The 24,076-nt window shown below is 45.3% G+C and overlaps 1 protein-coding gene across 3 annotated transcripts; it reads right to left on the bottom strand.

The window, feature by feature from the left end:
• Positions 1–51: 51 nt before the first annotated feature.
• On the bottom strand, positions 52–23,221 carry Sec24c (SEC24 homolog C, COPII coat complex component). Of its 3 annotated transcripts, XM_038309810.1 has the most exons (24): positions 23,114–23,221; positions 21,257–21,450; positions 17,710–17,845; positions 12,002–12,174; positions 11,488–11,661; positions 11,290–11,370; positions 10,823–10,959; positions 8,221–8,332; positions 7,856–7,983; positions 5,911–6,049; positions 5,584–5,699; positions 5,313–5,437; positions 4,984–5,175; positions 4,726–4,819; positions 4,430–4,546; positions 3,782–3,952; positions 3,256–3,352; positions 3,034–3,179; positions 2,774–2,912; positions 2,507–2,625; positions 2,228–2,407; positions 1,833–2,024; positions 1,506–1,595; positions 52–1,288 (listed from the first exon to the last, which is right to left on the bottom strand). In XM_038309810.1, the coding sequence occupies exons 2-24, from the start codon at positions 21,420–21,422 to the stop codon at positions 1,148–1,150; spliced, it is 3,165 nt and encodes a 1,054-aa protein (XP_038165738.1). In that variant the 5' UTR covers positions 21,423–21,450; positions 23,114–23,221; the 3' UTR covers positions 52–1,147. The 3 variants fall into 3 exon arrangements, with proteins under 3 accessions (XP_038165738.1, XP_038165736.1, XP_038165737.1); XM_038309808.1 differs by having other exon boundaries at positions 11,290–11,661; XM_038309809.1 differs by lacking the exon at positions 23,114–23,221 and adding an exon at positions 22,772–22,994 and having other exon boundaries at positions 11,290–11,661.
• Between the last annotated feature and the right edge of the window lie 855 nt (positions 23,222–24,076).

Genomic DNA, 24,076 nt, shown 5'->3' with positions numbered 1-24,076 from the left:
GCTCCTCGAACCAGCAGGCGGGCTGGAAGAGGTCATGAGTAATAAAAAGAGTACTGTTACATCTTATTTTATTTCTTTACAAATTAAAGATGCATTGAAAAATAAACCAATGAAAAGAAATGAAAGGTCCAGAGCAGGGGCATCCCGGGCTGGGAGCAGGCAAGCCTGACCACCATCAATCATAGCCCTTGTCCTGCTCCAGCCAATTGGAGTTGGAAGATAACTGTCAGCCACTCAGTCAGTTATCAAGCCAGGTAATGTCCCGGCACAGGAAGACAGGGAGGGCTCCAGCCATCTCTGCCTCTCCCCAGCAACGCCCGGCTTAAGCTGTGTTTCTGGTGGGAGCTGAGTGGGATGTGGGCTGGCTCTGTGAGGTATTGCAAGTTGACCATCAGGCTCTCTACAGAACCATCCAGTATTAGGGCTTCTCCAGCTGGAAAGGAGGCTGCTACCTCCTCTAGGTGTTAATATGCTTTGCAATTCAGTCCCAGGCTCACTCATCTATAGCTATGTGCTTCTGTCCATGAAGTGCTTACCAATCATAGCAGGAGAGAGAACACCCACAATGGAAGTAGAGAGACTAGTCATTCATCCTCAGTAACTACGACCTTGCTACTGACCACCAGGCCCCCAAAGGACCAACCACTACTCTCCACCACCTACGGTCTATACCCCAGCTCTTGTGCACCTGTATATTTTTATCCCTAATATAGGAAGTTGTTGATGACACGGAGCTGAATTTGCCACCTCCTGTAATAACCCTGGGATTTCCACTCCTTCCTGTCTGCCCCTTTCCTCTTGGAGACTGGTCCAAAGAGACACAGTATTGCCAGGGCCTTGCTGCCTCCAAACCCCCAGCACCGGATCATATACAGTGAACTGATAAACTACATTCATTACAACTGGATTAGCAGGAGAAAGAGGGTAGAGTAAGGGGACTGGGGCACCTTCCATCAGCAGGACATGACAGAGCGGTAGGATATTTGAGCCCAGAAAGGTGTCTCCTTATATCTTGCCCTCCCCCCCCTAAAGAGACTGAGGTCAGCTTACATGACTCATAAGATATGAAACTGTCCCAGTTTTCTCTGCCATCCTGGGGTACTTTCTGGAAGCTGGCCTGGGACCCTATACCATTTACCCACTTGCTTTAGCTCAGTAGCTGCCGAATCTCCTTATGCATATGACAGAGAAAGTCCACATAGGATGCCCCTCCGCTTAGGCTCTTGTCTTCCACGAGGAAGTGTTTGAACAGCATCTCCAGCTTGTCTTCCTGTTTCACCACGATAAGCTACGACCAGAAGGCAGGTTGTGAGGAAAAGCCAATGGTAAAGAAGTCCTTAGACTCTCCCTCCCCATGCTCCTTCTTGCTGACTTGACAGGGTAAAAAAGTCTAGGAATCAGATCAGCATTGCTATGCTGAGGCTGCAGCTTAATAAGAGCGTTTGCATACAGAGACCTAGGGTTCAATATCCAGCATGACCACCAAACACACAAATCTGTGTTACCTTCATGTATCGCATTCTCTGTGCCCGTAAGCTATCAATGAGGCTTCGAACCTTCTTGGACAGTGGATTATCCAGAACTGGCAGAACACTCTGGAACAAAAATTCACTAATTACTGTGATAAAAAAATACTTTTAAGTCCATCAAGAGAGCAATACAGATTTCAGCACCATGTGATATGAGGAAGCCTGAAGACACTGGACAGCACCTCCCCTTGCCGCAGTGTTCTCAGATATGTAAAGGGACCAGCATAGTGACTGCGCTGATCCACTGTCAAGTCACCAAAGTGTGTTCCTATACTCATATTACCCTTGACACCCCGCTCTCACCAAGCCACTGGTGATCTGACTGAAAGAGGAGACGTTGAAAAGGCTCTGGACAACACCTTGTTGGACACTTGCTCCCACCCAGACAAAGAGGTTGAGCCCATTTTCCAGCAAATATATATCGCCACTGCTTAAACGCTCTTCAGACGCTCGAACTGCTGGTGGTTCAGTGGTACTGTCGATGGGAGATTTTGTCTAGATGGAAAGGGAAAAAAGTCACCAAGAACTGTAAGACACTCCTTTACACAAATAAACTCAGAAAGCTAAGTCTCTAAATAGTAATGTGAAATGTACATTAAAAAAAATTCCTTAGTGTCAGTAATAAAGTAATTCCATCCCCTCCTTCTTAGAGGCCCTGTCCTCAGTACAAAGTCTCACACTCCAGTCCTCAATCGCACCAGTGGGAGAAGCCGAGGGTAGAAGAAGACATTGGTCTCAGCCACATCCATGGAGGAAACCAGCTGTCGAACATAGGCCCGGTCATCAGTAGTGACCTCAGCGCCAGGCTGCAGAACATCACTCTTCAAGACACAGTTCAGGTAAACTGGGAGTAGCTTCATACACTCGGGAAGGATCAACTGAGGGGTTTATGGAAATAAAGTCAATGACCATGGGAAATTCCTCAAAACTGCAAAATTTTGCTGAAAAAAATCCCTTCACTAACATCCCTGCCCCACCTGTCCTGCAGAGGAAGGGCTGGCACAGTTCTTTCTGTAACAGGCCAGGATCTGGGCACACTGGGTGATCAGAGTGTCACGTACATTCTTCACAGGGCTATTCAGAACACCCCGATATGCTGCATGGGAAGGAGAAAGAGCAGTCACTGGTCAGCTTCCTGTCCCATACACCTTGCCACCATCACACCTAACCAGGAGTGCCGAGCTGTTGGCCATCCTGGACCTTCCTTTCATCCTCTTCCCACCCTGCCCTGTTTCTATCCTCACCAAACTTGGCCATGTAGTTGATGAGCGTGTCTGTTTCACAGTTTCGATATAGATCAGCCAACTGGGTGCAGCAGTTTAGGGCCAGGTTGTGGATGCGAAGCCGACGCTGCCCTGCACAGCTGGTATAAAGCAGGGCACACTAGGGGAAGGGAGAAAGGGGGGAACTCACACCCCTCCCTCACAATTACACCCACCCTTTATCATCTTCCCATGGATGCCTCCAGCACTTTCCCACCCCCGCCCCGTCTCCCGCCTGCCACCTGCAGCAGGGCTCCACTCTCTTCACTGAGCCGGTCATCATGCTTGAATTCTACAGCCACTGTCTTGTCCTCGTCCAGTCCAGCCAACTCCACATCCGTTGTATTGCTCATGTAGAAAGCTCCAAAGAAATCCACAGCACGGATACCTGAAGCCACAGGGACAGGTCAGGGTTAAAGGTAGGACATGTGCCTCAAGCGGAGTTAGCCTTAACCAGAACTTACCGGTACTTGTCCGAACCCGCATCACAGCATCAAAGCCCACCACCTTCTGTACATCCCGACGCAGGTCACTCAAGAACCGTTCCTGGTCATTTTCCACCTGCAGCCCAGGCCCAGAGTCAGACCACTGACCACACAGCTCACCCCATAGTCAGTCTCCCTGCATCCCTTCCACTCTACAAGCCCGCTTCACCATAGTCACAGTGAAAATAAGGATGATTTGGACGATGAAGCTTTCATGGATTTGTGACATATCAGGTAACACAGAGTATTTCATATGTAATTGTTTAATTGTGTAGACAAATCCTAATTAGTAAACTCTACTTTGAAGACGAAAGGACAAAAGAGGAGTAATTAAGTGATTATCCCAGCCAGTCAGTGAGGGGTTCAGTATCAACCCAGGACTGACCCGAAGACCCAGGCACCTAACCACTATACTCTGGGCTCAACCTCACTCACCACTAATAAGTCAGTAGCTAAAGAGCCACTCCTCATATAAGCAGATATTCCCACACCCAGAATTCTATACCTGAAAGCAGGCATATTTGTAGACAGAGCCTCCAGTGAGCTGGGGAACAACAGAGAGTGTGGCCACATCTACATATTGGTTAGGGAAGAGGAAGAGGTCCACGCAGCAGCCTTGAGTCACACAGTCTTTGGCCAGAGTCTGATAGGTACCTGTCTGAGGCTGGAACAGAGTCTGGAGGGGAAGAGAAGAAATGTCATATGTAAAATGAGAAACTCACACTTTCACGACTTTAAACCCACCACCTTGTCATTCCAGCAGTAGAAGAAAGTTGGAAGGAAAAGGAGAAAGGAAGGGAAGGGAAAAGAAAAGAATAGAAAATGAAAAGGTGCAGGTATATTCAGACACACCTATAATCCCAGCACACAGGAAGCAGAGACAAGATCACTACAAGTATGAGGTCAGCCTAGGCTACATAGTGAGTTCCAGACCAGCCTAGATGACATAGCTAGATCAAATCTCAAAAAAAGTGAAAATGAAAAAGAAAAATTCAAGTCCACCACAATTTTGTGAGCAGGTTGGCAGTCACAGATGGGACACTGAGAGGGCAGAATGAATCCCAGTCCCCCTGGCTGATGTTACAAGAGTGACACTGGAAAGTTACCACCTTCCTCTGTAATGGGAGGTCTCTCTCCCTCTCAAGCCACACACCTTCTCCTTGTCTGTGTTGATCAACTTCCTGTCATCTCTATTCTTTAGCTTCCCTGGGGCTTCTGCAATGGGCAAGGACGTGTGGAACAGAAACAGCTTTCCCGCACACTCAGCAGCCTAGGAAAAAAGATAAAATTACTCATCCATTCCTCCCTTTATTCATCCATTATACACTCATCTTTTTCTTTATATTAAGCACTGTGTGAAAAGGGCTAACTTTCTAGATAGTTATCAGTCACTAAGGCTGTCTTCCAGAGGAAAGCAAGAGAGAAGGTTGCCCGGGACTCCTGCGTTACCTTCAGAGCTTCCATTCCAGCCTGGATAACTGGGGCAAATACTGTCTCTGTCTCTCTTGTGTCTGCAAACATTTCTGGGATCTGATCCAATAAGCTGAAAAGACAGATGATGGCAGCAGACGACCAGATATAGCTGCCTCCATTCTCGACTCCTGGACTGAGGACTCATACCGCACCTCTGTCCACCTCCGAACCCCTCTGCTCAACTCCCACTCTCATCTCCAACATCTCCAACATCATCTCCAACAGGGCTCTCACCTGGTGATGACTGCACGGGACTCATTGACATTGACCAGGAAGCCATCTAGCAGTGGCACAAACATGTCAGCCACATCAGACACAACCATCATCTGGGGCTGAGCCAAGGAGCTCTTCACATTGTAGAAGTGGAGCACCTTATTGTAGGTGACAAAGCCAACTCGGATCACTGACTCTTCTGCGCCACCCTCCCTGTGGAAGGTGACACTGTTACCCAGACTGGCCATCTTCTTCACCACTCATGATTTCAGGACATAATGTTCCACTTGATCAGTCAACCCAGACACCCACCATTAACCAAAGGAAAGCAGTCCTTCCTCAACTCTCACCTAGGCAGGTAGTCCAAGAGTGACTTGAGCTCCTCACAGAGGAGCCGAACAAGACCAGTCCTGATGGCGTTGTAGGAGACATCAATCATAAAGATGAAAGCAGGAGGACTGGGGAATTTATTGTTCTGTAGAGGAAGGAAATGTTGAAGGCATAGGAAAACAGTAAGCAGGCCAGCAGACATCAAAGGGAACCCTGACAGGTTAAGAGAAATGGTGAGCTGTCTCACAATCCTCACTAGTGCCCTGCTCCTCTCCCATGACCTTCCCTCACCTTGCAGTAATCTACAGTGGCCAAGAATTCATAAGACCCCAGGGACAGCTCAGGACGGTCATAAGCATCCACACGTTTGCCAGTATGATCCAGATGTTGAAAATACTGGGGGGGAACTGTAAGGAGAATACAGTGTGTTACTCAAAGGTTCACCCTCAATCTCAGAATGCCAACTCCTAGCTGAACTCCTTCACATCATTCCAACACCCCACGTCCTCACCTGTGCCCTACTTTTCCAGTTCTGAGGAATGTTTCCTCATCTATCTAACTAGGAGAAAACAATGAGGATGCAAGCCTTCCCCACAGAGCTCAGCCTCCACAGCATACCATCATTGATACAACTGCAAAAGGAGCACTGGAAGCGCCTCCCTCCCTCGATGAATGTCATGAGAGGGCACATGTATGCTTTGCAGCGATTGCAGCGTAGAGGGCCGGATTCGCCATGGTCCACAACATATGGTGAAGCCTACAGAACAAAGGGAGGGGCTCGGATGGAGAAGACATGGTAACGTACGACAGACTGGAGGGAGAGGCAGCATGTCATGTACTCTATCTGGGAAAGGAATACAGTAGAAGAAATGAGGACGATAAGGGTACTGATCCCTGGTTAAACTCCAGTGCACCACCAAGTCTGATAAGTGTTACTTCTCAAGACCTAAACAAACAGCTACCCAATTTTTAAAAATCCTTTCATTTCCTTTCCCAGAATGCATTTCTTCCTGAAAAAAAAAAGAGGGTCTATGAAACTGGCCATAGCAAGCCAGGGACTGCCATGAACATATGAGGAGAAAGCCAAAACTTATACAGGATTTCTACTCCTGTCCCAGGGATGACTTCTGCTTCCTTCTCTGTGTATCTATGATATTTCTCCCCCATCACTCATAAAAGAATTCTCTAACACCTGCTGTCCCAGGTAGATGTCATCTTACAAGTACAAAAAGCACCTAACCATCCTTATTAACATCCAAAATGGAAGTGAGAAAGCAGATATACCCTGAGCCTAGAGGTTCCAGTTCTAGAAAACTCACAAGTAACTAAGTGATACTTCTATTTCTTTGTTTTTTTCAAGCGAGGGCTTCTCTGTGTAGCCCTGGCTATCCCGGAACTTGCTCTGTAGACAGGCTGGCCTCAAACTCACAGAGATCCGCCTGCCTCTGCCCTCTAAGTGATGGCAATAAAGACGTGTGCCACCAAGCCTGGCCATGTGTTATTCTCAAGACCTAAATAAACAGCTACCTAATTAAAAAAAAAAATTATTTTGCAAGGCATGGTGGCACACACCTTTAATCCCAGCACTTGGGAGACAAAGGCAGGTAGGTTTCTGAGTTTGAGACCAGTCTGGTGAGTTCCAGAACCAGGTATACAGAGAAGCCCTGTCTTAAAGAAGAAGAAAAAAACTACTGCTTTCAGGTACTGGATTGGCAGGTGGGGGCCCAAGCCAGGTGAGGAATGGAATATTGGATATAATAGTACCTTCTCCTTTATATGCCTTCCTAATAGCCCTACCCAATTCAAGTCCCCCCCCAAAATAATAATAATACATTTATCATCATCCAGAGATTTGACCACACAATGAGAAGTTCCTACATCTAGCTGCCTTGCGTCTAGAAATTAGGCTGTCCCTACCTATTTTGTTTTAAGACAGGGTCTCACTATATGGCCCTGACTAGCTTTAAATTCCTAGACAGGCCAGGCGGTGGTGATGCACGCCTTTAATCCCAGAGCTCAGGAGGCAGAGGCAGGTAGATCTCTATGAGTTCGAAATCAGCCTGCTCTACAGAGCAAGTGCCAGGACAGGCTCCAAAGCCAGAGAAACACTGTCTCAAACCCTGCTCACCCACCCACCCCCAAAATCCATAGACAGGAATCTGCCTGCCTCTGCTTCCTCAATACCATGCCTAGTTCTCTGTTTGCTTGTTTTGAGATGGAGTCTACTGTGTAGCCAAGGCTGGACAGAACTCAATGATTCCATGACCACCTGTTTCAGCTTCCTGAGTGCTACAATTACAGGTGTGAGCCTCCATACCAAGCTGGCTCTGATTCTTTTCATTTGTTCCTTCTATGAACCCTGATCTCACAAAGTAATTTATTTGGCTTTTGCTTTCATCCCTACCATTGCTACCAAGTTTGGGCCTTGAGAAAGAAAGATACCAAAGAAACCGACCCCTCCTGTTCAACCAAGATGTCTTCCATGCCAATCAGAATCCCATCTAGAAAGAAACATTATTCTCTCCATTTCTTTCAGCGTATTCTAGTCCCTTCCAAGACTTACCTCCTCTAGGGGCAGCCTTGCCAGTGGTTTGATGACAGCTGCCAGAGGCACCTGAGCCTGCTTAGCCATGTCAGATGTGCAAGGGATATTATAGGATGTGCATCGAATGTACCGGGGACTTGCATTCCCTGAACAAAGGACAAGATTTGAGTCATTTCCTAGAAGCCTTCTGGATAGCAGCTCTCCGTTGGTGAGTCACTCCACCTCCACAGATGTTAGGAGCCCCCTGAAGGACTGCGGGGAGGGGAGGGAAATTGGGAGGGCGGAGCTGGTCTCTGGTTAAAAATCAATAAAAGCATGATCCATGGTTGATAGCCTTAGAGAATTAGCTGCCATAGGGAAACAGACATTAAAGTTCAGCTTACCTTGGTCTTTCACCAGGAAGTTGGTGGTGACTAGAGGTGGCACCTGTCCCCTTACACCAGTAACAAATGGCTCTGAACCCCGGTTGTTTCTGTCATCTTCAATAACCTGAATCTGTAGGAAAGAGCGATGTGAGTGAGATAAGAGAAAAAGCAGTACCAGGACAACGGCAGGCCAGACTGTAGCACAAGAACAAAGAACTTGCCAAAAATCACCTCATGCACCAGGCATGCTTTCCTTTTGGAGTCCACATAAATACTACAATGCTGACCTTCCACTTCGCAGCAGCTAGCAGAAGATGCAGGATGGGCCTTGGTGTGAATGGACTTTCTGATAAAACACCCCTGACTTCCAGTCATTGGTGAGTACCCTTTTATCCGTCCCACTTCTGATCCCAAACCATAAGACATGGTTGGATTCCATTCTCCATCCCCATCAAACTTTTCCCTCCCTTCCTCTCTAGAAGGCACACTGATTGTTGAATCAGAGCAAGGAGAACAGATGACAGAAACCCATGTAGAAATGAATCTACCTGGAATGGCTCTAACTCAATGAAATTAACAAGGAACACAGGAAGGAGAGAATTAAACAGGCAGAAATGATCAGGTAAGGGAAGGAAGCAAATGCTGCCTTCCTTTCAGGTGAGCATCGGTGGGTCCATAGAGGAGAGGATAAATGTCCAATCCTTATGGCCCGATCCTCAAACCTCTACTTGTACAAGACATTAAGGAAAACAAACACAAAAAGGATATGCAAAGCTGGTAATCAGACCCTTGTTCAGGCTGGTGACCTTTGGTCAGTTATTTCAAGATGAGTTTGATATAACCAGAAAAAAGTAAAGGGCAAATAAGATTGTGTCCCGCAGCAGAAAGAGCTGACACTTAGAGATACACCAGAGTCTAAGACTCTCCAGATGAGAAGGTGGCCCACACTCTCCCAAAACAAGCAATCTCTTCTTTTCTTGTAAGAGATGCCATGAACCTGTAAGTTCATAGCCACCCACCGGAACATTTCTTCTCACATCAAACTGGAAGGATCTGCTGCTTGACTCTGTCTGGTTCCACCACATGCCACACACAAGCTTCTGGAGGAGCCAGCAGGACTAAAACCAAAGCTTAACATGCCACCAGGCCCACCCTCAGAACCTGACCATCCATCACCCCGTACTCAAGGCACTGCTAACAGCTTGTTTTCTCTTCCATACATGGGATGTGGGGCATGCATATCCTTCAGGAAGGATCTAGAGGGGTTCAGGGAAGAGAATGGAAAGGGATGGACATGGTGGATGAGGTGAAGTCACAAGCATGCATGAGTGGCACTAACACAGGGATGACAAGCACATACTCCCACCCCTGCACTTACTGGACTAGGAATGGCATCAGGGTCTATTCTGTGCCTGGTTTTCTGCTGAGGAGGCAGCTCATTAAGTTGCTTTTAGTGTTTTAATAATAAAGGCAGCAGGGGTATACAGGGAGGGAGACAAAAGAACAAGAGGCAGATATTACTTCTCTAACCCTGGTGAATCAGACATGAAGAGCTGGAGCCCAGCTCGGACTGCGGAAGTCAGGGACCTAGTAGATCTGGAATTCCATGTCTCTCTGGTCCAACACTAGGCTTAACAGGAAGACCTCAGTGACTCAGACTACCATGGAGCAAGACAAGGTCGGGGGAAGCAAGCAGGAAGCAAGCAGAACTCTTTAAGGAGGCCCTACAGGAATCCCCTAGCAGGCCAAACCTACACCTAAGAACTCTCACACTGGAAGATGCCTTGGCTGTCCAGCTAGACTCTCCTTTCCACCACGGAAGAGAGAAGGAGCAGCTGTCAGTCCTCTAGGCTTCCTAACTGTGGTAGTTCCCCAAAGGAAGAGGGAAGAGAACGGAATGGAATGTGACAATGGCTACGTATGAGGAGGTAACTGACATCGATGTTACAGACAGGACAGAGAGCGGCCTAAGTGGAAGAACTCCTCTCTCTGCCCACGTCTGATAGGAAGGGCTGAGGATTCCAGTGGCTCTGGGGGAGAAACAACTTCCTCAATGGACTTTACATGTACATTGCCTTCATACACTATGACTGGTCCCCATCCACACAGCAGTGACCTGCCAGTCAATAGTAATGGGTGCATCATCCTACATCACTACCTATTTAGGAGCAGAGAGGAACCAGTGAGGCTTTCCTGCTCTGACTACCTAACATCAGAGAGCTCCAACCTGCTTTAGCTATCAAGAAGAATGATTCCCTACTAGATCTAAGGGAGAAAGACCTGGCCACTACTACACACACAGAATGGCAAAGATGACCATGTTATTATTATGTTCAAGAGCAACAGAACATAGGCCTCAACCCAGACTCTACCAACATGACTGATCACTCTTGGTTCCCCTTTCTTCTCTGTACAGCTGTGGATTAAAACTGCCCTAAAAGACATCGGGGACTTGACATTCCATTTCAAAAGTTTAAACATCACATCTGCGTTCTAAGTCTTCAAGATGAAAGTCAAAAAGGGAATGTTATTAGAAAATGCCAAGCAAACATCTCATCTAGGCCAGCCTGCTTATCTGGCAGACATGTGTTTCCCCAAGACCACATAAGCACCTACTTACAGGGCTGGGGATGGCATCAGGGTCCAGGCGCTTAGGAGGCAGTGGCTGAGGAGGCCCAGGCTGACTGCCAAAGGTAGGCGTTCCAGGGTATGGGCTCTCGTAATTAGGCTGAGGGCCTCGGGCTGGTCCAAAGGAACCTGAGAGACAAGGGCACAAGGTTGATGAATTCAAAATCCCTTCCCTGTCTCTGCTTAAGGACTTAGGAAAATAACAGAGCTGTTTGACACAGATTATGGAGTGGCTGAAGAAGCCATTCAAAGAAAGATGACACTATCTGAATGAACTAAGAGACAAGAAGAATGTCTTACAACCCTCACATCCTAGTAATGGAACCCCGAAGCTGTCTATCTAATTAACTACTTAGCAAATAGTACCAAGAAAAACAAACAAAAAGCCCTGAATAGCTGAAGCTTTTGGCTTCTAGCCAGATGCCGGGGGGGGGGGGGGGGGGGGGGGGGGGAGCTTACCATTCTGCTGCAGCTGATAGCCTGGCTGCTGAGGGGAGTGCATAGGTGGCGGTGGTACTGAGGGTCCAGTCATCTGGGTGCCTGGGGGCACAGCATGGGCAGGAGGCAAGGACACGTGGTTGGGCTGGCTCACTGGGAGACTCCCAAAGCCCTGTCCAGGTGGAAGTGGACCAGTCATGGAAGGCATCCGGGGACCACCTGAAGCTGGGGGTGTGAAGCTGGAAGCCAGTGGTGGAGCAGATCGCAGGGGAGGCTGGACTCCAGGATGACCCTGAGTCTGGCTAAGGGGAGGAGCCTGGCTCTGAGGATAGGAGCCATATGGACCAGAATTAGGGAAACTTCCTGAGGCTGAGGCCAATGATGTTGGTGAACCTAAGAAACACAAGACACAGAGGTGGAGGCCCAGTCATTCTGCCTCATTTGATAAATTATTTCTCCTCCCAACAAAAAGGAACAAATATAACTGTCCTTGCTTCTAGAACTCAAAAACACAGGAAATAAAAAATATGCCCAGAGGCGGGCCATGGTGGCACACGCCTTTAATCCCAGCACTTGGGAGGAAGAGGCAAGACAGATCTCTGTGAGGCCAGCCTGGTTTACAGAGAGAATGCCAGGACAGTCTACAAAGCTTCACAGAAAATGAAAACAATAAAGTAAAAATGCCCAGAACCAAAACTTAGGAAAATAGCCTCCTGGTCCCACCACTACTTACCATAGCCTAACCCAGAAGAGGGAGGGGCTTGAGACCCAGCACCACTGATCTGCATTCCAGCAAGCTGTGCAGTCACCTGTGTACTTGTCGGGGGAGGGCCATAGGGCTGAAGCACAGCTGGCTGGTTGACCTGAGGGGCCAATGGGGACCCAAACTGCTGAGACCCTGGGACCCTGTAAAGAGAATGAAGCAGGGGTGACTGCAGGGGTGAGATGTCTGTTGAAGCTGGCAGATCTCCACACAGGAAACTACATTGTATTCTGGCATTTTATGTTCATCCTGAGATCTCTGATAGCTTCATACTTGTGGCCAAATGACTTTTTTTTTTTTTTTTGGTTTTTCAAGACAGGGTTTCTCAGTAGCTGTGGAGCCTGTCCTGGAACTTGCTCTGTAGACTAGGCAGACCTGGAATGCACAGAGATCCACCTGCCTCTGCCTCCCTAGTACTGGTATTAAAGGCGTGCACCACCACCACCTGGCTCAAATGACATTCTTAATTGTCTACAGAAATAAGATTTGTGGCAAAGCTTACTTTCCTCTAGGTCCACTCCACAAATACCAAGCACCCTGGGGTCAGTACTATTTAGTTGACACAGACGTCATCACCTCCTTAGCCTTGTCCTATGTGGACAAACTGCTTCAGCCTTATTATCTAACCTGAAGAAGGCAAAAGGAAAGGCACACATAAGCAGACCTACAGCAAGTTCCTACTCAAGAAACACTGAGACGAATCAATTAACTCGCCTATTCAGTTAAAGTATCTATAACTTCATCTTGGAATGGTGTGAGAAGAATCAGTGAGATTAGGAGGCAGGTCAGCTGAAACTGGCATTAGATACTAACTGGGAGGATGATGCTCACTGTTCCAAGGAAGAACTAGAGAAATGACACACCAAGGAGCAACACCTTGTCACTTGAATAACTATGTTAGATAGTCACACAATGACAACACATTCAAATATGAATACAAATCATGCCAGTATCACTGGATACCAAGTGTAGGTAGCTGTTTGTTTTCCCCTAGTTTATTTATTTTTTAAAGATTTATTTATTTATTATGTATACAGCATTCTCAGTATTCTGTCTGCATGTGTGCCTGCAAGCCAGAAGAGGGCACCAGATCTCTTTACAGATGGTTGTGAGCCACCATGTGGTTGCTGGGAATTGAACTCGGGACCTTTGGAAGAGCAGGCAGTGCTCTTAACCACTGAGCCACCGCTCCAGCCCCTCCCCTAGTTTGTTTGTTTGTTTGCTTATGTATTTATGTATGTATGTATGTATGTATGTATGTATGTATGATGTGTGCAGTGTTCTGCCTGCAGGCCAAAAGAGGGCACCAGATCTCATTACAGATGGTTGTGAGCCACCATGTGGTTGCTGGGAACTGAACTCAGGACCTCTGGAAGAACAGTCAGTACTCTTAACCTCTAAGCCATCTCTCCAGGCACCTTCTTTGGTTTTTTGAGACAGGGTTTCTCTGTGTAGCTTTGGAGCCTGTCCTGGAACTTGCTTTGTAGACCAGGCTGACCTCGAACTCACAGAGATCTGCCTACCTCTGCCTCCCGCGTGCTGGAATTAAAGGCATGCGCCAACATCGCTACCCAGATCAATTTTTTTCCTGTTAGTGCATGCATACTCAGGGTGAGTGAGTAGTAAATGTATGGAGTTCAGAAGACAACTTTCAGATGTCAATTCTCAACGTCTACCAGGTTGAAGCAGAGTTGAAAGACTTTCTGCTGCACAGTTTACTCCAGGCTAGCTGGCCCTCAGGCTTCTGCCCATTCTCTTCTCCACATCCCATGTCACTGTGAGAGTGCTGGGATTACAGATGTGCACCATGCATCTGGAATTGGTTAGGGGGGTCAAACTGAGATTGTCAGGCACTACTCACTGAACCTCCTCCCCAGCCCCTCCCTGCCTTCCTTATTTTAGCTCTATTAAACAACTAGTACTTTATGTTTGATCAGCTCCATCTGTTCTTTAGTTGCCTGTCATTCAGTCACTTTTCCTTCAACTGGTATCTCTTTTATGTGCATGTTGTGCTGGGACTTGAACCCAGTAACTCAAATATACTACGCAAGCAAGTACTGTAATGGTGAACTATACCCCCATCCCTAATGCTGCTTTCAACTAATATTTCTGCTAATATTTCTCAAGCTCTTTGTTGGGCTTTGCATTAACTTGTGGTCCATAATATTGAACATACTGTTAACCATACAGCAGATGCTCAATAAATCTTGTCAGACTAATTATATTACTCTAGTAGTATAGATTAATGTTATGAGCTGCCCAGTGTTATTCTATCAAAGTGTGCCACCATACCTACATTTAGCATCTATAGTTTTTCTATTTAATCTAACCCTATAGCAAAATAATGAAGACAGAGCAGAAAGAAAACAAAAACACTGAAAACATGACAGAATAAGCTACAACCAAACTCTAAACCTGATTCCCAACTTCCAAGACTTAACATAGACATGTATACTTAAACAATTCTAATACAGCCAATGACATAAAGCAAATCAGAAAGTACAGCACACTACATCAAAAAGGCCCTACACATAAATCCTTCATGATTCCCTTCCCTTTCTCCAATGGTAAATACTCCTAATTCTCCATTACCTTCCATTGTCTTTAAAACAGTAGAGTGAGGTTTTGTTTTGTCTTTTATAAGCAGAATCATGATATATATACTCTCTGAATTTTGTATATTTTTCAAATTTTTATGAAATTTATTTATGATATTCCCATTCCTCATTAAATGTTAGGCCATTAAGCCAGGTGATGGTGGCACATGCATTTAATCCCAGCAATTGGGAAGCAGAGAAAGTCAGATCTCTGTGAATTTGAGGCCAGTCTAGTCTACAAAGAGAGTTCCAGGACAGCCAGGTCTGTTACACAAAGAAACCCTGTCTCAAAAGAAAAGAAAAGAAAGTCTCTGAGCCAGTCCAAGTAAGCCATTTTCTTCATCTCTTCATGAGACTGCCTTTATCATTTATTAATGATAATGACCTTGCCAAATCCAATGGTCAATTCTCTGCCCTCCTTCCTGTAACAATGAACAAAGCTGATTACTCTCTTACTTTCAAGAAACACTCCTTCCCTCTCACCCCCTACCCCGCCACACACACTATATAGATATGGCCGACCTAAAACTTGCTTTGTAGACCAGGCTGGGCTGTAAAGCACAGAGATCCACCTGCCTCTGTCTCCCAAAGGTTAGGGTTTCATATGTGCCTCAGATACCTGGCTTCTCCTTAAATTTTGAATTTCACTTTATATGTATGAGTGGTTTGGCTTTTTTGTTTAGTTTTTTTTGCATATATGTACGTGTTGTAGGATATCGGTACACTGTATGAAAATGTATTGCTTTGATCGGTGCTATAAAAAGCTGAATGGCCAACAGCTTGGCAGGAGATATAGCAGGACTTCAGGGCAGAAAGAGAATTCTAGGAAGAAGGCAGAGTCGCCAGGTAGACGTGGAAAAAGCATGACGTATAGAAGATGAGGTAACAAGTCATGAGCCTCTTGACAGCATGTAAATTCATAGACATGGGTTACTTTAAGTTATAACAGCTAGTTAGAAACAAGCCTAAGCTATCAGCTAAGCTTTCATAATTAATAAGAAGTTTCTGTGTGGTTATTTGGGAGCTGGCAGGAGGGAGATAAAAATCTGCCTACATGTATGTGTGCCAGATATGTGCCTGATACCCAAAGAGAGCTTGAATCCCTGGAACTGTAGTTATCGATGGTTGTGAGCCTCCGTGTGGGTGCTAGGAACTGAAGCAGGTCCTCTGCAAGAGCAGTAAGAGTTATTAACTGCTGAGTCATCTCTCCAGCCCCACCGAAATACTCTCTGTAGGCCTATCTCTTACCTCACTATTGAATCTTTCCAAGGGAGCTATTACTGACTACACTCCAACTATACACTGACCTCTTGTTCTTCCTCATGTCTACCAGATGACTTTCCACTTCAGAGCCTTTGCATTTGCCCTACCCTCTACTGAAAATGCTCTTCCCTTGGATCTTCATGGCTTACATCTCCATTTCACTAAGGTCTCAAATATTTCACTGAGGCTTACCTGACCAGACTGTCTAAAATAGCTCTGAGCTCCTCACAGTTACCCACAGCTGCACCGTATCTTGCATCTTTAGGAATATTTATTTGTCTGTCTATCACCATCTATTGTGTCCCACGTTTGCCTTTCTAGTCTTATATTCCGTGCTAATGAATGACTATAATACACTTGGTAGGTTCCAGAAATGACTTTTCCATTTTCACATCCACTACCCAGTTGCACTTTTTAAACTATTAGCAGAACCCACGGAGCCAGGCGGTGGTGGCGCACGCCTTTAATCCCAGCACTCGTGAGGCAGAGACAGGAGGATCTCTCTGAGTTCGAGGCCAACCTGGTCTACAAGAGCTAGTTCCAGGTCAAGCTACAAAGCTACTGAGAAACCCTATCTTGAAAAAACAACAACAACAAAAACAACTATTAGCAGAACCAGACAAGGTTCTGACAGAAATAACTTCCCTCCTTCATGTGGGAAGTCCTTCTGTACATGTGTTGCTTTTATTGGAGCTAGGAGGGAAAAACTAAACGGAATGCTGGGAGAAAGAAGACAGAGTCAGCAAGATGTCATGGAGCCGCCAGAAGAGACAGACACAAACCGCCAGCTGCAACCTTGCCTGTAGGCCACAAGCCTCGTGGTAAAATATAAAATAATAGAAAAGGGTTAATTTAAGATGTAAAAGCTAGCTAGATGTAAAAATATGCTTATGCTATTAGCCAAACAGTATTGCAAATAATAGAGTTTCTGTGTGATTATTTCGGGATGGAGCAGCTGGGATGCAGCAACACCTCCTGTAACAGGCTCTGTGCAAAGAGAGGTTTCTCAGGTTCTCATTATTTATGTAGTTTGCCTTCTGAGTCTTGTCATTTCAGAACTTGCATGTACAAATTTTTGTTTTTTTTTGGTTTTTCGAGACAGGGTTTCTCTGCAGCTTTAGAGCCTGTCCTGGAGCTAGCTCTTGTAGACCAGGCTGGTCTTGAACTCACAGAGATCCGCCTGCCTCTGCCTCCCGAGTGCTGGGATTAAAGGCGTGCGCCACCACCGCCCGGCTTGCATGTACAAATTTAACCAATCAGTCCTACTAAGTACCTGGTCTAGTGAAAAAGGTTACACAGACAATCTGAGGTCCCTCTTCCTGTTTCTCCCCTAGCATAGGCTAGTGGGGACTAGAACCACTGCGAAAATGTATGTCTGGTAAAGGGGAAAAACATTCAGGTTTACAGAAAGATAATATGGAAACAAACCCAGGTACTAACATGGGTCCATAATAGGGCTGGACATTAGTAGTACCTGTAACCTGAAAAAAAGAAGGCAAGGGTTGGCAACATGGCTAAGTGGGTTAAGTTCTTTGTTGTCAACCCTAAAGACTTGAGTTTGAACCCCAGAACCCACATTCTGGAAGGAAAGAACAATTCTTACAAGTTGTCCTGACGTACTATATGCACCTCATGGCATGTATGCCCACATACATCATTCATACATACAAAACAAATAAATATAACATAAAATAATTAAAAGAAGACAAACAGGATAGAGGGAAGAGAAGAAAGAATCTAAGAATGAAAAAAAAATAGATCCCCATACATCCCTAATCCACTTTTATCACACTGATTTTAGGCTCACCCAGTACATACCTTTGCATCTGAGCCGTGGAGCTTGGCCCATTCTGTATATCACCTTGACCAAACTGGCCATATGTAGTCTGACCACAGGGGGCCTGTGCTGTTGAGGCTGGAGGTGCCCCTGAGGAAGGTGGGGCTCTTGGCACACCTGAGGGTGAAGGATAAACACTAAATGGTTAGGAAATCATTTTCTTCCCCACCTTGAAGCAGGAATGCAAAGCAAGAATCAATAAAGGAAACCTTCACTCCAGCTGCAGAGCAACTCTCACTACAGCAGTGTTTGGCATGTAGACACCCAACAAACAGGCTACTTACTTCAGCATGTTAGGGTGAAGTTACGCAAAACAACACAATGGAGGACCTTCCTCTGATCAACACTCTCTCTCAGTCTAAGACAGCCTTCAACCCTTCTCTGGAAAACATCTCACTCCACAACTTAGGAACTTGGAGGATACGTGAGAAAGGTGGTACAGAAGATGATGAACAAGAATATAATGAATTATTCTATAAGAAACTAGGGATGTGGCACATGCCTTTAATTAGAACACTTCCAAGGCAGAGGCAAGTTAATCTCTGAGATTCAAGATATGTCAGCCTTGTCAACATACTGAGTACTAGAACAGCCAGGGCTACATAGAATCCCTGTCTCAGAAAAAAATAAATAAATAAATAGGAAGGAAGGAAGGAAGGAAGGAAGGAAGGAAGGAAGGAAGGAAGGAAGGAAAAAGAAAGAGAAGGAAGGAAGGAAAAAGAAAGAGAAGGAAGGAAGGAAGGAAGGAAGGAAGGAAGGAAGGAAGGAAGGGAAAAAGAAGAAAGAAACTAAGACTAAGGGGCTGGAGATGTGATCAGTTGCTTGCCTAGTATAAAGCCTTGGATTCGACCTCCAGTTCCACATAAAAACCTGCCTGGTGGGGACTGGAAAGATGGCTTAGCCGTTTAAGACCTGGGTAATTGCAAAGGACCAAAGATCCAATCCTAGCAACCATACGGTGGCTCACAACCAATTGTAACTCCAATTCCAGAGGATCTGTCTTCTTCTTCTGACTTCTCAATACATCCATGCAAGCAAAACACTCTTAACCAGTAAAGAAAATAAATAAATCTAACATAAAGTACATGGTGGTGCACACCTATCATTCTGGCATTTAGGAGTCAAGAGAACCAGAAGTTCAAAAACCCCAAGAGGGGAACTGTTTATTTGTTTGTTTTGTTTTGTTTTACAGTGCTAGGTACTGAGCCAAGGGCTTCACGCATGCTAGTTGTGTTGCTCCACTGAGCTATACTAACCACAAGAAAGGCACTCCTCTGAGTGGCTGTTCTGACCCCCTCTTCTTGGTATATTTAATATATCCTATCACGCTCTTTCACCCGCTTTCAAGTTAAGTAGCGTTCTCCCAAGTCAGAGACCTTTGTTCTCCAAGAGTTCTGTCAGGACAGATGGCCTATCCTAATGTTAATGTTGTTACCCACATTCTCACGAAAGCTGGGCTCTGTCCTTTCCTGGGATCAGATCTCTCCTCCACACGACTCTCACTAACCTTAGCCATACTGCCAACATACAATACAAGTGATGAGCTACTTGGGAAATCAGTGTTGAAATGTTGCTGACCCTCAGGAAAGATCAGATTCAGAAGCTGAACTTGGTCACTAACCATAACAGAAGCAGAGAGATTTCCCTTCAATGACAAACCTCTGTCAGAAGACAATGACAACTCCATTCTGATACGTCAAACCTAAAAGAGCAGAAGCGGACTCTGTCCAAAGTCCCAACTGAGAACAAGGCACTTCTAAAGAACCAAGATCTAATTCTACCACTTCACTGTTTTCTACAGTGTGACTAAAATAGTAATATTTCATTCATTTTCAAAACCTATTCATGCTTTGCCTGACTGGTACTCTTCCACTCTTTATTAAATCTACTTCTGAGATGGGTATGGTGGCCTAGGCCTTTAATCCCAGCACTCAGAAGGCAGAGGCAGGCAAATCTCTGAGGTCTGGGCCAGCCTGGTCTACAGAGCAAGTTCTAAGACAGGCAAACTGAGAAACCGCATCTTGAAAAACAAAACAACAACAACAAAATATATGTGTGTGTTTGTATCTGTATGTATTTATTACATTTATGTATTTTATGTGTTTAAGTGTTCTGTTCACAGCCAGGCGGTGGTGGCTCATGCCTTTAATCCCAGCACTCAGGAGACAGAGACAGGCAGATCATTGTGAGTTTGAGGCAGCCTGGTCTACAGAGCAAGTTCCAGGACTAATTCCAAAGCCACTGAGAAACCTGGTTTTGGGGGAAAAGTGTTTTGCTCAGATGCATGAGTGGTGCCTACAAAGGTCAGAAGAGAGCATTAGATCCCTTGAAACTGGGATTATGGATGGCTGTGAACTGCCATGCGGGTCCTGGGAATTGAACTCAGGTCCTCTACAAGAACAGAAAGTGCTCTTAACCACTAAGCCATCTCTCTAACCCCATAAAATTATATTTATATATTTATTGTGTGTGGAGATTAGAAGACAACTTCTTTTTCTCCTTCCACCGTGTGGGTCTCAGAGATTGAACTTAGGTCACTAAGCTTAGTGATAAGCACCTTTACCTGCTGAGCTACTTTTATTTATTTTATGGGTTTTTTTTTTTTTTTTTTTTTGGTAGTTCTGGGGATTGAACTTAGGATCTCATACATGTTAGGCAAGCATTTTGTTAATGATTTATATCTTCTTTTTTACTTTTTATTTTTAGACAGAAGCTTATCTGTTACCTAAGATAGATTTGGACTTACTCTACAGCCCAGGTAGGTCTTGAACCCACAATCCTCCTGTTGCAGTGAGGACAGGATTATAGGCCTGTGTCTGTGGAATCTACTCTCTTAAACAACATAGTGTTTGGCATTACTCTAAATCTTCAACCAGCCTAACTGAAAAGTCTTTTATTAATAACTTTACAAGGTCTGCCTGGTAACAGAGAACCAGCTACTCTTTTTGAAAAAGTAACATAAAACAAAACACTGAGGGCTGGGAGCATAGCATCTAATGCAACACTAAGCTTCCTTATTTCACTGATAATATAAAATAGCCAAGAAAAGGAAACCCAAGCAAAGGAAAATGAATGTCAGTAAAAGACCCAGGAGTACTAAAAGTCATGCATACAAATACACTCTTCTTCCCAGATTCATTTCATAGTCAGAACCAGAAGTCAAATAAGAAGCATTCTCAGCACATACGAAGAAAAGTTTAAGTCAACAGGCAACAGAAGAGCTATGACTACAACCCTTCCATCGAGCTCTTAATAATGCAGCCAGGTGAGGCTGTCTAGGGTGACATCCACAGAAGTGAGCTGTGATGAAATCTGGAAGAATCATTCTCATTAGATGTCTTCAGGTGGAAAGAGTCACACATATAGAAACACAGTGAGACAGACAACTCATGGGCTCTCGTTTTCAGAGGGCCAGATTCATGTTCTTCAATCACAGTCCTTCTGACAAGCAGCCTTGTCAGAAGACTACAATCTAACCCGAATACTGCTTATTCCCTTCCTTGGCTCAAAAGGAACCTGAGAACATACCTTGGGGAGGTGTCTGCTGATAGCCTGGCAGTGGGCCATTGTAGGCTCCATAGGCAGGTGCTGCAGGTCCTGGTTGCCCACCATAACCGGACTGATGATACCCTGGGTAGATGGGCTGGCTCTGCCCAAATGGTGGAACAGGTGGAGCTGATTGGTTGACATTCATTATGAGTGCATCCCCAATTTGATCTTACCTATGGGGGAAGGAAAAGAATGAAACCAGTTAAAACACCTTCTAAGGAGAGAGCAACTATTCAGAGAAGGAAGACGCAGTGATCAGTTGAACTCTAACTCCTGCCAGTCAGTACCCAGCCACTTTCCCCATGCTGTGTCACTCGGAAGAGGTATCAATTCCAACTTCAGACAGACCTAGTGGAACTGAACATCAGACATTCAGTGCCTCCTCACAGAGTCCTCTGGCTGATAACTCCCATGATGTTACAAGTAAATAAACAATGTTTCCCCTTTCCATTCATTCATTCTATCATCTACCTTTCCATTCCATAAACACTTGAGTAACTTCAAATATGCTGGGGTTTTTTTTTTTTTGTTTAGCACTAAGGCAAAAAAAATTGATTAAAATCCTTCCCCTACAAAAGACAAACTGTAGAGTTATTGTTTGGGAGAAATGGCATTCTTTGTCTGACCTGTAATAATCCAAATGTTACTCTGACCCTAGCCTTTCCATGAAAATAGTGTATTAACCTTACAAACGAAGCATTAAGATTTTAAAAAATGTAGCCGGTGGTGGTGCACGACTTTAATCCCAGCACTCAGGAGGCAGAGGCAGGCAGATCTCTGTGAGTTCAAGGCCAGCCTGGTCTACAGAGAAAGTTCCAGGACAGTCAGGGGTACACAGAGAAACCCTGTCTTGGAAAAAAAAAACAAAACAATAAAACAAAACAAACAAACAAAAAACACCTGAATACTTAGCAAGCAGTATTCCATTACAAAGATCATTCATTTCATCCCTCAAGCAGAGAGCTATGGGTATTCTAAATTCAAAAGCATGTCTGTAATCCGGTTTCTGTTCTAATGTTTGTTTGATAAATCGTTATCAAAACTATTACAATCTTGATCAGCAACAGAAGGATGAGTTGGAGGTCCTTTCAAGAGCCATCCCAATAAGGTGGCAGCAGTTTTAAACATCGTTATTATATTAATTATTCTACAGGCAGAAGGGGCCCAGGAAAAGTGAGACCTCTTAAGTGCTGCAGTAGAACAATGGGCCTCTCTCTCTTTGCTAGCAAAGCCCAAAAGATGAACTACTGCCGGACTGAAAACTCTGTAACCTCAAAGCCATTTTAGGAACTGTCCTTCCAAACCCTAAACCTTGCACATGCCATCAACACTAAGCTTGGGAGACGTCCCTCTCCCCTTTAACTTCCTGAAGTCAGGAGAGAGAAGGACGGAATAAGCTTGGAGTCAAACTCCAATCTTGACTCCATTCTAGGTAGACAGTCGAGGGTGACAACCCAAAGGGGCGGGGCAAGCTTCCTAGAACTCAGAAAGTACCCGAGATGCGGAGGTTTGGGAGCTCCAGAGATTGAGATCAGGAAGCCAAACCAGCCTGTAGGGCCACGATGAGGGCCGGCTCATTAAGCAGTAAAGACCAAGCTTCTAATGCCCTTCAACATGCTTGGAAGGCGAGGCGAGAGCCGGAACCTGGGCCAGGAGATGAAGGGAGGGGTCTGGGAGCGATCGCCGTTCACGGATGCGGGAGGTGAGGGTCTCTTCCCAGGCCCCGCCCCCAGGCTCCTCCCTTTCCTCTAAAACGGGACCACAATCAGGCCAGAAATACCCTGGCCTCTCTCAGCATTCCTCCCCACCGCGCAACCTCGCGATGCCACTCCTCACCCGGCTCCAGATCCAGGTTCGACTTCGTTCCTAACGTCAAGGCTCCCAGGTTCGACTTCCGGTTCCGAGAGGGGCTGTCGTGCCGTCCCCGGAAGTTCCGCCCCATGCTGTAGGACCGGGAGCCCCTCCTTCTGCCACGTCGGCCCTAGGTACGCTTCCGGGAGCCCGGATGCTGCGCATGCGCTTTTGTTCTTTCCCGTTATGGCCACTGAGAGGCATCGCTGAAATTTATGTTTTTTGTTTTTTTTGTTTTTTTTTTTTTCCCAGATATTCCAGACTCTTTATGGCTTTTCCAGCTGAGAGGGTGTTGAGAAAACGAGGTCAGACTATTTTCGTAACGCTCCCTCTGTCATGCCGTGAATTATTAAGGACCTCTAGTCTCGTAGCCACTTCCTGTTAACCTTTCACCCCCATTGATTTGCGTCCCTCAGGTAGATCTCACCCCACTGACCTTTGAGCCACGCGCGGTGGTGGCAGGGTACTAGCCCTTGCTATGAGATTGTGTGCTTAAGTGTTCGAGTTTGAGCCCATTAGCTCAATATTTGGACAGTTTCTACCCCAATTTATTTTTTTACTATAATGAAAAGAATGCCTAACAGTGAGTTGAGATGAATTTAGAGACGTTTCATAAGACTGTCTAATATAGTGTTCAATAAAGATTAGTTATTTGCCATTTCGTGCCGTGTCTTTTTTTTATTTTTTTATTTATTTATCTATTTATTTATTTATTTATTTATTTTGGTTTTTCGAGACAGGGTTTCTCTGCAGCTTTTTTTTTTTAGCGTGTCTTTTTTTTTAAACAGAGGCAAAACTCCATCAGAATCAAAATAACTCCCTGCTCTCTGTTAAAAAAAAAAAAAAAGCTACAATTCTTTCAGTAATCATAAAACCTTTTATTTTTTATTTTTTGCTTTTTCGAGACAGGGTTTCCCTGTAGTTTCTAGAGCCTGTCCTGGAACTAGC

This window comes from Arvicola amphibius, chromosome 13, assembly GCF_903992535.2.
Source record: "Arvicola amphibius chromosome 13, mArvAmp1.2, whole genome shotgun sequence".
Lineage (NCBI taxonomy): Eukaryota > Metazoa > Chordata > Mammalia > Rodentia > Cricetidae > Arvicola > Arvicola amphibius.
Note: the sequence above shows the minus strand (reverse complement) of the source record. Positions and strands in the feature narration are given on the sequence as shown.